Below are 11,230 nucleotides of genomic sequence, written 5' to 3' on the forward strand. Positions count from 1 at the left end.
TGACCTCTCAACTCCATTTGAAATCTCTCAGCCACTGAAGCTTTATTTCAGTTCATTTTGCATCCCCCTTTTGGTCAAGAAGATGTTCTCGATCCTATGATGCCGGGTCCAGATTCATCTCCAGGAGTCATATCCTGTGATGCCAGAGCGATTTCCAATATCCTAAATGATGTTGCAGTGAGCATGCTTGTACTTATGGTTTTTCTCCCCTGATGCAGTTTGGTGGTCAGTAATACAATTCAAAAACCAGAAGGAGCTAGCACTCTGTATCCAGTGCATTGACAAAACTGAACACAGCTGGGACATCGCATGCTGGCTGATGATAGGAAGAAAAATTAGTCTTGTGTTGTCCAGTAGAACATGCCCGTGCCCAGTGACCCAGCAGTGCCCCTCCATTCCCAGGCATCCCTCCAGGGAACTTGCTAGAAATGCAAATTTTTGGTCCCACCCCTCTACCCCCAGCCCCACTGAATCCTGGACTCTACAGATGGAGCCCCAGACCCTGTCCTTTGACAAACACTCCAGGGGGTTCTGAGGCCTGCCAAGGTTTGAGAACTGCTGCTCTAGAGAATTTCTTGCCCAGGTCAGGAGATGTGTTCTAGAATGTTCAGCAAACAACCTGTTCCCTCCCTGAGTGGCAGAGACAGTGGGAAGGGGCCTGATTGTGGGCCTGTTCAAGAGGACTTGCTGACGGCCTGGGTGAGGGGCTGGGAGAAGGTGGAGGGTCCAGGACACAGCTGTAGGGATCGGCTGTGGAACAAGCCGGTGAGGAAGGGCCAATGAGAGCTCAGTTAGGTACGTGTAGTTAGGTGCCTAATAGGCACACAAGCTGAGAGGATGACCAGGTGGTGGGCTAGAGTAATCTGGAGCCCAGGGGGTCGGCCTGGCTGGGGAATGCACCTTTGGGAGTCACCGACTTTCCCATGGGAGTTAAGGCCCCTAAGTGGATTGGGATCACCCAGAGTGCAATTGAGAAGCTTCCGAGCACTGCACCCTGGGTCTTCCCAAAGTTAAGAGTCAGAGAAGTGCTGTGAGAGGGGCCCCAGGAGACAGAAGGAGTGGCCAGTGAGATAGGAGGGAAACCAGTAAAAGGAATCATCTGGAAGCCAGGAGGTGACATGGATGGTATCACTGACCAGGGCGAGAGACTTGTCCCTGGTGTGGTGGAAGTGACAGCTGGATGGCAGAGGATGTGCATATTATATAAAAGCGAGTATCCATGTGCTTCACTTTTTATATAATATGCACGTGTGATATTCTATTTAAAAATAAATAACATAATAAAACAAATTTTTTAATGTTGTTTTGCCAGGTCAAAGGGAATATTCATTGTTCATCTGGTCACATATTTCTAGATCGCAGGCCCAGAGAGGTCGCACTTGTTTGTCCCCCCACCCCGGGGGCTGAGACTGCCCATTTTCCCACACCCCAGCCAACCCAGGGCTTTGCCTTCTAATTTTGACACAGCTGAGGGAGGGCTGGGAATAGCTGGTTGTGTTTGCATTCCCTTCAGATGGTAACTGGCCATTTGCAAGTCTTCTTTTGTGCACTGTGGGTTCCCTTCCCTTGCCTGCCCATTCTCTTAGGAGGGTGCACTGAAAAGAGCTCTCTTTTATTTGAGGAAGATTGAGCCTTTCACTCTCACAGGCTGTGCAAATAACTCTTCCCTGTTTGTCATTTGTCTAACGACAGTTATGGTAGGTTTTGCCATATAGGAGGTTTTCATTTCGCCATCTTTTCTTTTATGGTTCCTGGTTTTCACGATATATTTAGAAAGGCCCAGGATTCCTTCTAGTACTTTTATGGTTTCCTTTCTTTTTTTTTTTTTTTTTTTGCATTAAGTGTCTGAGCCATCTGGAGATTATTTCGGTGTGGAGTGTGAGGGCTGAGTGGGTAAATCGCCTTCCTATGTCCAGGAGGGAGGGAGAAGGGCCTGTAGGAGAAGGGGTCCCAGAGCTACAGAGGTTGAAGACACTCAGTAGGAAGTCAAGTCATCCCAAGCCTCAAGACCCTGTGGCTGAGAGCAGAGAGCGTCAGAGTCACCCAGGGCAAGAAGCTGTCAGTCAACGCTGAAGTCTGGGGATGAGAGAGGACGAGGCTCCTGTAAGGACCAGCAGGAGGTCAGGCCTGGGGGGCTTAGAGCTGGAGAGTTGGGAGACGAGGTCAAAGCCATGGCAGAGAGCACACCTGGAGGAGGAGGGGAAGGAGGACTCTCAGTGACACCCCAGTTTCCATCTTTGACCATGTTCTGGTTTGCCAGAGCTGCTGTTATGCAAAATACCAGAAACGGATTGGCTTTTATAAAGGGGGGTTATTTGGTTACAAGTTACAGTCTTAAGGCCATTAAGTGTCCAAGGTAACACATCAGCAATCGGGTACCTTCACTGGAGGATGGCCAATGGTGTCTAGGAAACCTCTGTCATCTGGGAAGGCACATGGCTGGCATCTGCTGGTCCTTTGCTCCCAGGTTCTAGTTTCAAAAATGGCTTTCTCCAAACTGTGTCTGGGCTTCTGTCTCTCTTAGCTCCTCTCCCTCAGCTCCTGTGCATCCTTACTTGTTTTCCTAGGGCATTTCTCTCTAAGCATCTTGGGGTCCTCTCTTAGCTTCTCTGATGCAAACTCTGGGCTTCATCTCTTAGCATCTCCAAACGTCCTTCTGTCTGCATCTCCCAGTGTCTCCAAGTATCAGCGTGGGTGTTGGCTCTTAGTTCTCTTAAATACTCCAGTAAAGTAATCAAGACCCACCCTGAATGGGTGGGGTCCTCACCTCATGGAAATAATCTAATCAAAGATCCCACCCACAGTTGGGTGAGTCACATCTCCATGGAAACACTCAATCAAAAGGTTCGATTGGATTAAAAGATCATAGCTATTCTGGGGTCCATAACAGTTTCAAACCAGGTACATGGTGTGGGCTCTTTGCCAGCATCACCCATTACGTTGGGGCAGACGTGAAAGAGGCAGATGTTTTGTCTGAGGGCGGTGACAGAGGGACACTAGGGTGCTGGCAAGGAATGGACCATTGACCCTAAGCTGGAAATGGTGGGAACTGAAGAGAGCAGCAGGGACCATGGATGTCCCCGGGAACTTGGAGAGAGCTGTCAAGGAACGACGTGGACAAGCGAGCTGGAAAGAGAGGGTGTGGGGGCTCAGAAAGAGGAAGGCCTGCATGGGAGCCCCTGGGGGTGACAACAGGATGCAGGCTGTGCCCGATGGAAGAGGTGGCTGTGGCAACGGGCTCTCTGGAGGTGACAAAGTCCAGCTCGTTGCTATCACCCCCCCATCACTTCCTCCCAGCCAGCGGGGTCCATAGAAAAGCAGTAATGTCCTCCCTAGTGTGGGTGATGGGTAAAGCCCATGGGAATGAGCCTCAAGGCGCGAGAAGCTTCCACCCGCGAGCAGCCCAGTCTCTCCAGGATGGGTGGGGTTTTTGGCCAAGCAGCTCGTTGGGCAGGACCAGGAGGAGAGCAGCAGGTCTGCTTTTGAAAAGTCAAGGACCCATGTGCCCCAAGAGTGTGTGGGATAGTATGGCGGCCAGTGCAGACCCCGAGCACTCCTGGGTAGGGGCCCAGATGGGGACCCCCAACCTGCTCAGACAGATGAGGGCGGCAGCCTCTGAGCTCGTGTGTCTCCAGCCTCTCACTGCATTTTCCCTTCCCTGGTCATTCCCAAGCCGAAGGGCAAGGAAGAGACGGCAGCTCCTGGGGCTGGACAGACCCTCAGGCCCCTGGGGCCTCGGCTCCCATGGCACCCCTGGGTGCAGCCAGACCAGGCTGAGCAGGACCCCCCACTCAGAGCTCCCTCCCTCGTGGGACAGACCCTTCTGCTAGGAAGTCTGGGTCTCTGCAACCTGCCCCTCAGCCACGTCTCGCAGCCCCTGGCCTTCCCAGTTCCCAAGCAGGCAGGAGGTGGCACCCACCCTTTCCTCTTTTGGGGTACGCATGCATGCTGCCCAGGGGGTGTCAGCCCTGCCAGGGAATGGGGCAACAGGCTGAGGCCAGACAGCTGCGGATGGACAGACAGACAGACCAGCCGGACCCTCGGCATGGCTCCTTGCTGGCAGCAGCTGAGCTCAGGGGGACAAGGGGACGCTGGGGGGGGGAGGGCACTGTCTCCTGCTCACGGCTTCCCTTCCTCCTCATCCCAGGAGCCTCCTCACCGGCCAACTGTACTAAAACTCCGGAAAACCATGGCGGGGGGGTTTTCCAATTAGAACATTCTTTTTCCGATCTGTGGATGATTCTTAAAGCAGCAATGATCCATTCTTCAGGGCACACGAGGATTATCTGCCAGCAAGGCCCTGGCTCGGCTCAGGCCTGGGGGCTCTGGAGGGCTGACCTGGGGCTGCTGCAAAGCCATGGACAGAGGCAGATTCTGGGTTTGGGGACTTCAGGTCACACAGGCGGGGACCCAGGTGGGTATTTCCCAGGCTGATTCAAAGCAGCGGGGGCAAGGGCAGCGGGAGGACCAGGCTGCAGTGAGGCGAAGGTGTCAGCCTGTGGCTTGTGCAAGCTCTCATGTCTCCTTGCTTTCCAATAAGGCCATAGAATGAGGGATTCCCAGGCTTGGAACTGGTCTGCCTCTCCCATCAGATGGGGAGCCGCTCCAGGGCGGCACTGGGGTGGCCCAGTCTGGGGGCAGGATGGGGTGGGGGCAGCAGCACAGTGGGGTTAGGAGGCCCAAAGAGGACATTTGGTGAGTGTGGGGGGGGGGGGTTGCATGCCAATAGGGGGACCACAGCCCCTTAGCCAGGAGCCCAGGCCAGGGCCAGGTGGAGGCCCCCAAGGCAAGACCGTGACAGTGGGGGCAGGTGAGGCACCTCACCCCGTTAGCTGAGGGGTTGGATCAACTCCCGGCAACCTGAGCAGCTGGTTCCCAAGTCCCAGGCCCTGCCCCGCAGGCTCCGGGCTCCTCAGGGTGCATGGCGGGTGCAGCCACGCCTGGGGAACCCTGCCCCTTGGGGATCTGCCCTGCTCGCGGCTGGTAGAGTCACCCAGCAAGTGGAAACTGGTCGAATAGCTTAGGAGGATGAGGCAGCAGGGCGGGGCTCTGGGAAGGAGGGCGGGGACAAGGGGATGATGCAAGTCTGCAAGCTGCCGCCCCCCACCGCTGCCCCGGCTTCTCCACCTCCAAGCTGCTGGTGGGGGCAGGTGGGGGTGTGGAGGTGCCATCGGGAGCAGCTGGAGCCTTTTAGTCCCAGCTCTGCCACGGACTAGCTGTGCAACCCCGTCTAGGACCCGTCCATCTCTGAGCCTCTGTTTCCCCATTTGTACAACTGCAGGGTTCTGGTTGGGTGGCCGTCTTATGGTCCTTCAGGTGTAGGGTCATGCTGCTCCAGGAAGCGGCTGTCCCCTGCCTAGCCTGGGTGGGCCCTCTGGCACCTGACAGCTTGCATGGCCCTATCCATCCTCCCTCTCTGTAGCCTGGCAACTCTGCATCTAGTCCTGCTTGCCCAAATTCTGTACCTGGGAATCCATCTGCACCACCTGCGCCTGGGCTGTGGCCCCCCTCAGCATACGGGGTGCCTCTGCCCTCCTGGGCCTCATGTCTTCCCAGGCAGGGGGCGCCACCCTCGAGCCACCCCACTTCCAGCAGGGCAAGTGCCGTGCAGGTGGCACCGCTGCTGAGCTACTGTGCTCTGGGAGGGGAGCCCAGTGTGGGGGCCACCCGCTGCGCCCAGGGCCTTGGCCTAGAACTTGAGGGGGCGCCCAGGGCAAGTTCACAAAGGTTGGTAAGAGAGATAAGGTTGCAACTGTGAGTGAGTGGGAGACCACTCGGTGTCCCCAGGGAGAAAATGCCATTCCAGAACAAGGGGGCACCTTGTGCAGGCCTGGTGGGGTGAGAGCACTGGGTGTATCTGGGCCCAGGTCACTTGGGACCTGGGAGCCCAGTTTCGGGGACCGGAGGGGGCTGGGAGGAGGGGCAGGGTGGGGGAGGGGCAAAGCATGGCGGGGGCAGTGACCAGGTGGGCAGGGCAGGGCGGGGCAGTGGCTGTGCCAGCCAAACCCGTTTGCAGGATCAGCTGCAGGGACTGGCAGCCTGGCAGGGAGGGAGGGGCCAGGGTAGGGCTAGTCCCCTTGGCTGGAGCTGTCATGGCGGAGCTGGCTGAGTCACCGGGCCATGGGAAGAGCTCGAGACCCAGGGCAGCCTCCTGCTCAGGGGCCCTGCTTGCTCATGCCCTGCAGGTGCCCCAGTTCCCAACCCCTCCGCCAAGTCAGGGCTCTGCAGGGAGCTTGCCCTTGTCTGCTGGTGGCCTTCCCTGACATGTAATCCACTGCTCTGTCCTGTATGTTCTACATCTTGAAGTGAGGGGCTGTTGAGGGGACCAGAGAGGGGATCAATAGTGAGAGCATTTAGGAGCTAGGACGGCAAGCCCAGTGGAAGGCTACCAGCAGTCAGGGGATGGGGCTTGAAGCTGGCCACTGGACTGGGGTACATGAGGCTGAAAGCAGAAAAATGATTGTTGGCAAGAGACAGACTTTATAAGCCCACTGTGCGTCTGTCCCCACCCACCCCCCACATTCACACACAAACAGAGGTAAACCCCAGGAAGGGAAAGATGGGGCCTGTTTCCAGAGTGGCAGTCACCCCTTCACCCCCTGCCTTCTACAAACATTCTCAGACCCCCCTGCACTGGTCTCTGTGCCCCAGCAGTGAATCAGACAGGGCCCTGCCCTCCTGGGGCTCACAACCTGGAACAATGATGGGTGACGGCCACTGTGACAGATCGATGTCACCCGACGGAACTCAGGGAGGGCAGAGAAGGAAGTGAGTAGCTCGCCTGGGTGACACACCATCAGGGGAGGATTTATGGACATCTGAGCTGAGTTTTGAAGAATGAGTTCACTAGCCAGACGCTCTAGGACATTCTAGGGTGTCCGAGCATCCGGGAGCCAACACCCCAAGGTGAGAGGACACACGATGTCCTCAGGAATCAGAAGGCAGCTGCTGTGGCCAGAAGGCAGTGAGCAAAGCGGGGTGGGGGCTGGCTGTGCAGCAGAATCTGACCCCATCCCTGTGACCCCATCACCCCGGCAGGCCGACTCCTGGCTGACTCTATGCCGTCTCTCGGACCGGACTAACGGTCCCCACGAGCAGGCCTCCTGCCCTGGCCCCTGGCCCAGCACTTTGGGCGTGGGAAGCCCTCGGCAAGCAGGAAGGCAAGGCTTACCCAACCGTGCAGGCCCAGTAGGGCCTCTGCGCCCAGGCCGCGCATGGGGCAGGCCCTCCCGCCCCGCTGGCCGCCATGCCCGGGAAGCCCCCAGCGCCCCCAGGACGGCCTTCCAGGGAGAGAACGCTTCCCAGGCGAGCTCCTGCTCCTTCTTGCCTGCCTCCAAGACTTCTTGCATGATCTCAGCCACCAGGCACCCTCAGCCCCCGCCCGCGCCCCTCCCCGTCCTGTCTGGGAGCTCTATCTGTAAAACGGATCTAGGAACCCTGCTTCTCCACCGCCTGAAACCCACAGCATCTGGGGAAGTCGTTGGCCCAAGCGAGCGGGGGCCCAGCGCTCGGGGACGCCAGAGCCCTTCAAGTGGCCGAGGCCGAGGCCGGTGCGGCCTCCCCGGGGTGCTGCGCGCCAGGAGGAATTTGCCTGGAAGCTTCTCCGCGGCCACACGGGCCTCCTGGCGCTGGCTCGGGGCGCAGAGCGCGCGGCGGGGCGAGAGGCGCCCGGGCCTCGGTTTCTCCCGCAGCCCCCAGGGCGGGCGCGCCGAGAACAGTAGTGGGAGAATGTGCGGAATGTGCCAGGCGCATCTACCTACCCCAGGAGAGGGCAGGGGAAGGGGACCGGCCGAGGGGAGGGGTGAGGGGCGAGGCTCCGGGCGGCCAGAGCAAACCTGTTTGTTCTCCTGCGGGCCGAGCCCAGTCGTGCCTCCTCGCTGCTCTGCGTGCTCCCCGCCGCGCCCCGCGCCCCCGCCGCCCCCGCGCCCCAACGCTCCCCGGCCTGGCCCGGAAGGGCGCTGCCCACCCGAGGGAGCCCGCGCCCCTGCAGTCCCTGCGACCCCCGCCCCACGAGCCGGGCACCTGTGCCAGGTAGGGCTGTTGAGTGGCCATCGGACGCGGCCCGACAGGGAGACAGCGGGGGCGCCCTCCGGGGACCCAACGCCTGAGGCCGAGCTCGTACCCAGCCGGGTGACTGGGGACCACGCACGGCCTCAGTTTCCCCCTCCAGAAACCAGACGGCTCTGAGCATCCCTCCTGGAGGTCTGCTGGGGGAGGGAGTGCTGCACTTGGGTCCCTCTGTCCTCGTGCTTTCTGGAAGAGACAGATTGATAAACGGCCCGCGGCCAGGCTGCTCTGAGAGTTGCTTCCAGGCCCATCCCAGTGAAGGCATCTTGGGTCAGTTACTTCACCCCGTGCCCATTTTAGAGATGAGGAAACTGAGACCCAGAGGCTGGCTCACCCTGGGGATCCCCCCCCCCATCCTGGAGGCCCAGGGGGCAGGGGGCTTTGTGGGTGGCTTATGAAGGGCATGTGCTGGGCTTAGGGTGAGCACCAGGAGGGCGGCCGGGAAGGGAGCTGCTCAGACAGAAGGCTCAGAATTGAGTGTCGCTCGGCGTTATCTCCGGGATCTGCAGCGGGCTGGCTCTGTGACTGGATTGTTCTGAAGCCTGGTCCTTTTATCGGACAGCGGCTGAAAGCTCAGCTCCTCTCATCCGTCTGGCTTGGCTACCTCCCGCCTGGGGCGCCTGGCATCTCCCTCTGTCCAGGGGAGCTCCTCCCCCGGGGCTGCTGGGGGCTCAGACGGGGTAGGTGGGGGCTGTGGCTGGGCTGTGGGACGTCATCTGAGGTGACAGAGGAGTTGCATTCTCCCTGAGCCGTTTAGTTTGCACTTAACCTTGACACTGGCATCTCAGGGCTTGGGAAGCTGATGGAGGGTGGGGAGTGCGCCCACACGCTGGGAACAGAGCCCCTCCCATCCCCACCTCTGCCTCCAGCGGTAGTTGCCAGCCCTCTGGCACCTGGAGCCAAGGAAGCAGGGCTCTGTGGGCTGATAGGCCTGCAGAGTAAGGCGGGGGCTCTGGGTTAGAGCCCCAGAGCTGCAGAGGGAGGCTGGGGCCCCTGAGAAGCAAGTGGCTAGAGTTCCAGACAAGGGCCTGCTGACACAAAGGGCCATGGCAGCCTGGGGCAGGAGGGTCACCTCCGGTTGGGAGGGTCAGGGCAGGCTTCCTGGAGGAGGAGGGCTTGGAAGTAGGGGAGCTCAGAGCCAGCGGTCAAGGCCCCCTGCCTGTGTACATCTTTTGGGACCCCTTGAGTCCAGCCTCCCCGACCAAGCTCTCTTTCTCCTAGGTCTTCTGTGAACTGTCCCCCGTGAATTGTCCACCCAAAACAGGGGAATGGGAGCTTGGAGAGAAAGCAGACCAGGGCCTTGCCCTGGTAGTGACAGTCAGGTGGGGAAGCTAGACAAGCCACTCAGTAAGGAGCTGCCACCTGATTGAAAATGCCGGCAGTAGTTGTCCACTCATCTCCTGCTCAGATTCTAGAAAGAACCCTCCCCAAGGGTGGTGTCCCCAGGGGCAGCCCACAACTTACCATGACCTCCCCCAGCCTATGTCGCATTTCTTCCCAGCTCCCCGCCACCCTCCTGAGATCCAGGAGGGCAGAGACTCGGAACCGTTCTCACTCACAGGAAGCTGGACGCCTGCTGCCTCCTTCCCCACTCAAGCCCCCGCAGTTGACCTGTCTCTTTAGTCTGGACCTTGCTGGAAGCCAGCAGGGCCCCTGGGAAGTGGAGCAGCAGGACTGGCCGCTCCACTGTCCCAAACCCAGGGGGTTGAATGAGCGACTGCAACCCCAACTCAGCCACCAGCCAGGTGGGCGCCCCGGAGCCAGGCACACATCCTCTTGAGGCCTCGGTTTCTGCACCTGCTGTGACGCAGCCACAGTGGGGAGGGGAGAGGTCAGGGGCCCGTGGGGAGGGAAAAGCTGGCCAGGATGTGGTCCCTCCACCTGAGGAAGAAATTTAAAAAAATCTCTGCTTGTCTCTGCTGGCCAGACATCCAATGGCAATCCAGATCTTTCTGCCAAAGTTGGATGAGTTTTCTTTTTGCCTTTCATAAGTTTTACTTTTAACTTTATCCTTTTGATTAAATTGAAAACTTACAGGAAGTTGGTAAAAATTGTATGGAGGGGGGGATGTTGATATTTTGTTGTGAGCACTTGTGTGACCGGAACCTTCCACTGGACAGTGACCATGACGTGGAGGGGACAGGAGCTGGGCTTGGCGGCCCCACAGGGCTGGGTTCCATTCCTGGCCTCGATAAATGCTAGTTGAGTGACTGCGGCTGAGTCTGCACGTGGTCACCTGGGCTGACCATAAGGAGCCGGGCGGGTTGATGATCTCTCAGATGTTTCTGGAGTTCGGTGGTTTCAAAGACGCTTTCACAACCCAGGTCACCGTCCTTGAGGTGGGCAGGTGGGTCCGCTCATTTTTCCAAAGAGAAACCGAGGCACAGAGAGGGACTTGCTCCAAACCATAAGAGAATTGGAAGTGACCAGGTAAACATGTGGGCCTTGGTGAGCGTTTTCAGATCACTTGCCTGTGTTGGGCGCTGGGGCACTGGGAGGATGGAGAATTGGCACGGGGGGCAGTGGAGCGGCCAGTCTAGGTGGGCAAGAGACGAGAATGAGGGGGCACCTGGGGGATTCGGAACCGTCGTCACCGCTCATTAACACCTTCTGGCGTCCCCTCAGAGCTGCCCCCCGGGCAGGTGGCCAGCTGGTGGCCTCTGGCTGGGGCCCTGTCTGTGGGCACACCTCACCGCGGGCCCCCATGACTTGTTGGCTCAGCGTGCCACTTTCTGATGACTAGGTCAGTTTCCCAGAGGCTTGATGTGGCAGAGGGTTGCTATGGAGACAGTGGGCACTGTTCCAGTCACAAGAACAGGTATCCCTGGTGAAAAATGCTTACATCAGTCAGTGTCTGGTTTAGACTTCAAAAAAAAAAAAAAAAAAAAAAAGAGGCTGGCAGAAACCACAAAAAGCAGGACTGGCTTCCCCACTTCTGCCTGGTGAGTGCCTACTCATTCTTTAGGGCCGTGGCAAAGGGCATCTCTTTAGGCAGCGAAGCTGGTCTCGCCCTCCCCTGGGCCCCCGTCTGTCTGTCTGCCCAGCACCCAGCCTGGTGGCGAACTTGGGGGAAGGGCTTGTTGAGGAAATGCAAATGTGATCTAAAGCAGTTGCCTTCTTCCCTTTGGGCCTCCATTTTCTGATCTGATAATTGGGGCAGTGA

At 58.5% G+C, this 11,230-nt stretch overlaps 1 protein-coding gene across 1 annotated transcript; it reads left to right on the forward strand.

Annotated features, from left to right (window-relative positions):
* Positions 1 to 6,921: 6,921 nt before the first annotated feature.
* LOC119522534 (collagen alpha-1(I) chain-like) lies at positions 6,922 to 8,187 on the forward strand. Its single transcript, XM_037820949.1, has one exon. It carries the CDS (start codon positions 6,922 to 6,924, stop codon positions 8,185 to 8,187), a length of 1,266 nt encoding a protein of 421 aa, XP_037676877.1.
* The last annotated feature ends 3,043 nt before the right edge of the window (positions 8,188 to 11,230 follow it).

The sequence above is a fragment of the Choloepus didactylus genome, chromosome X, assembly GCF_015220235.1.
Source record: "Choloepus didactylus isolate mChoDid1 chromosome X, mChoDid1.pri, whole genome shotgun sequence".
NCBI lineage: Eukaryota > Metazoa > Chordata > Mammalia > Pilosa > Megalonychidae > Choloepus > Choloepus didactylus.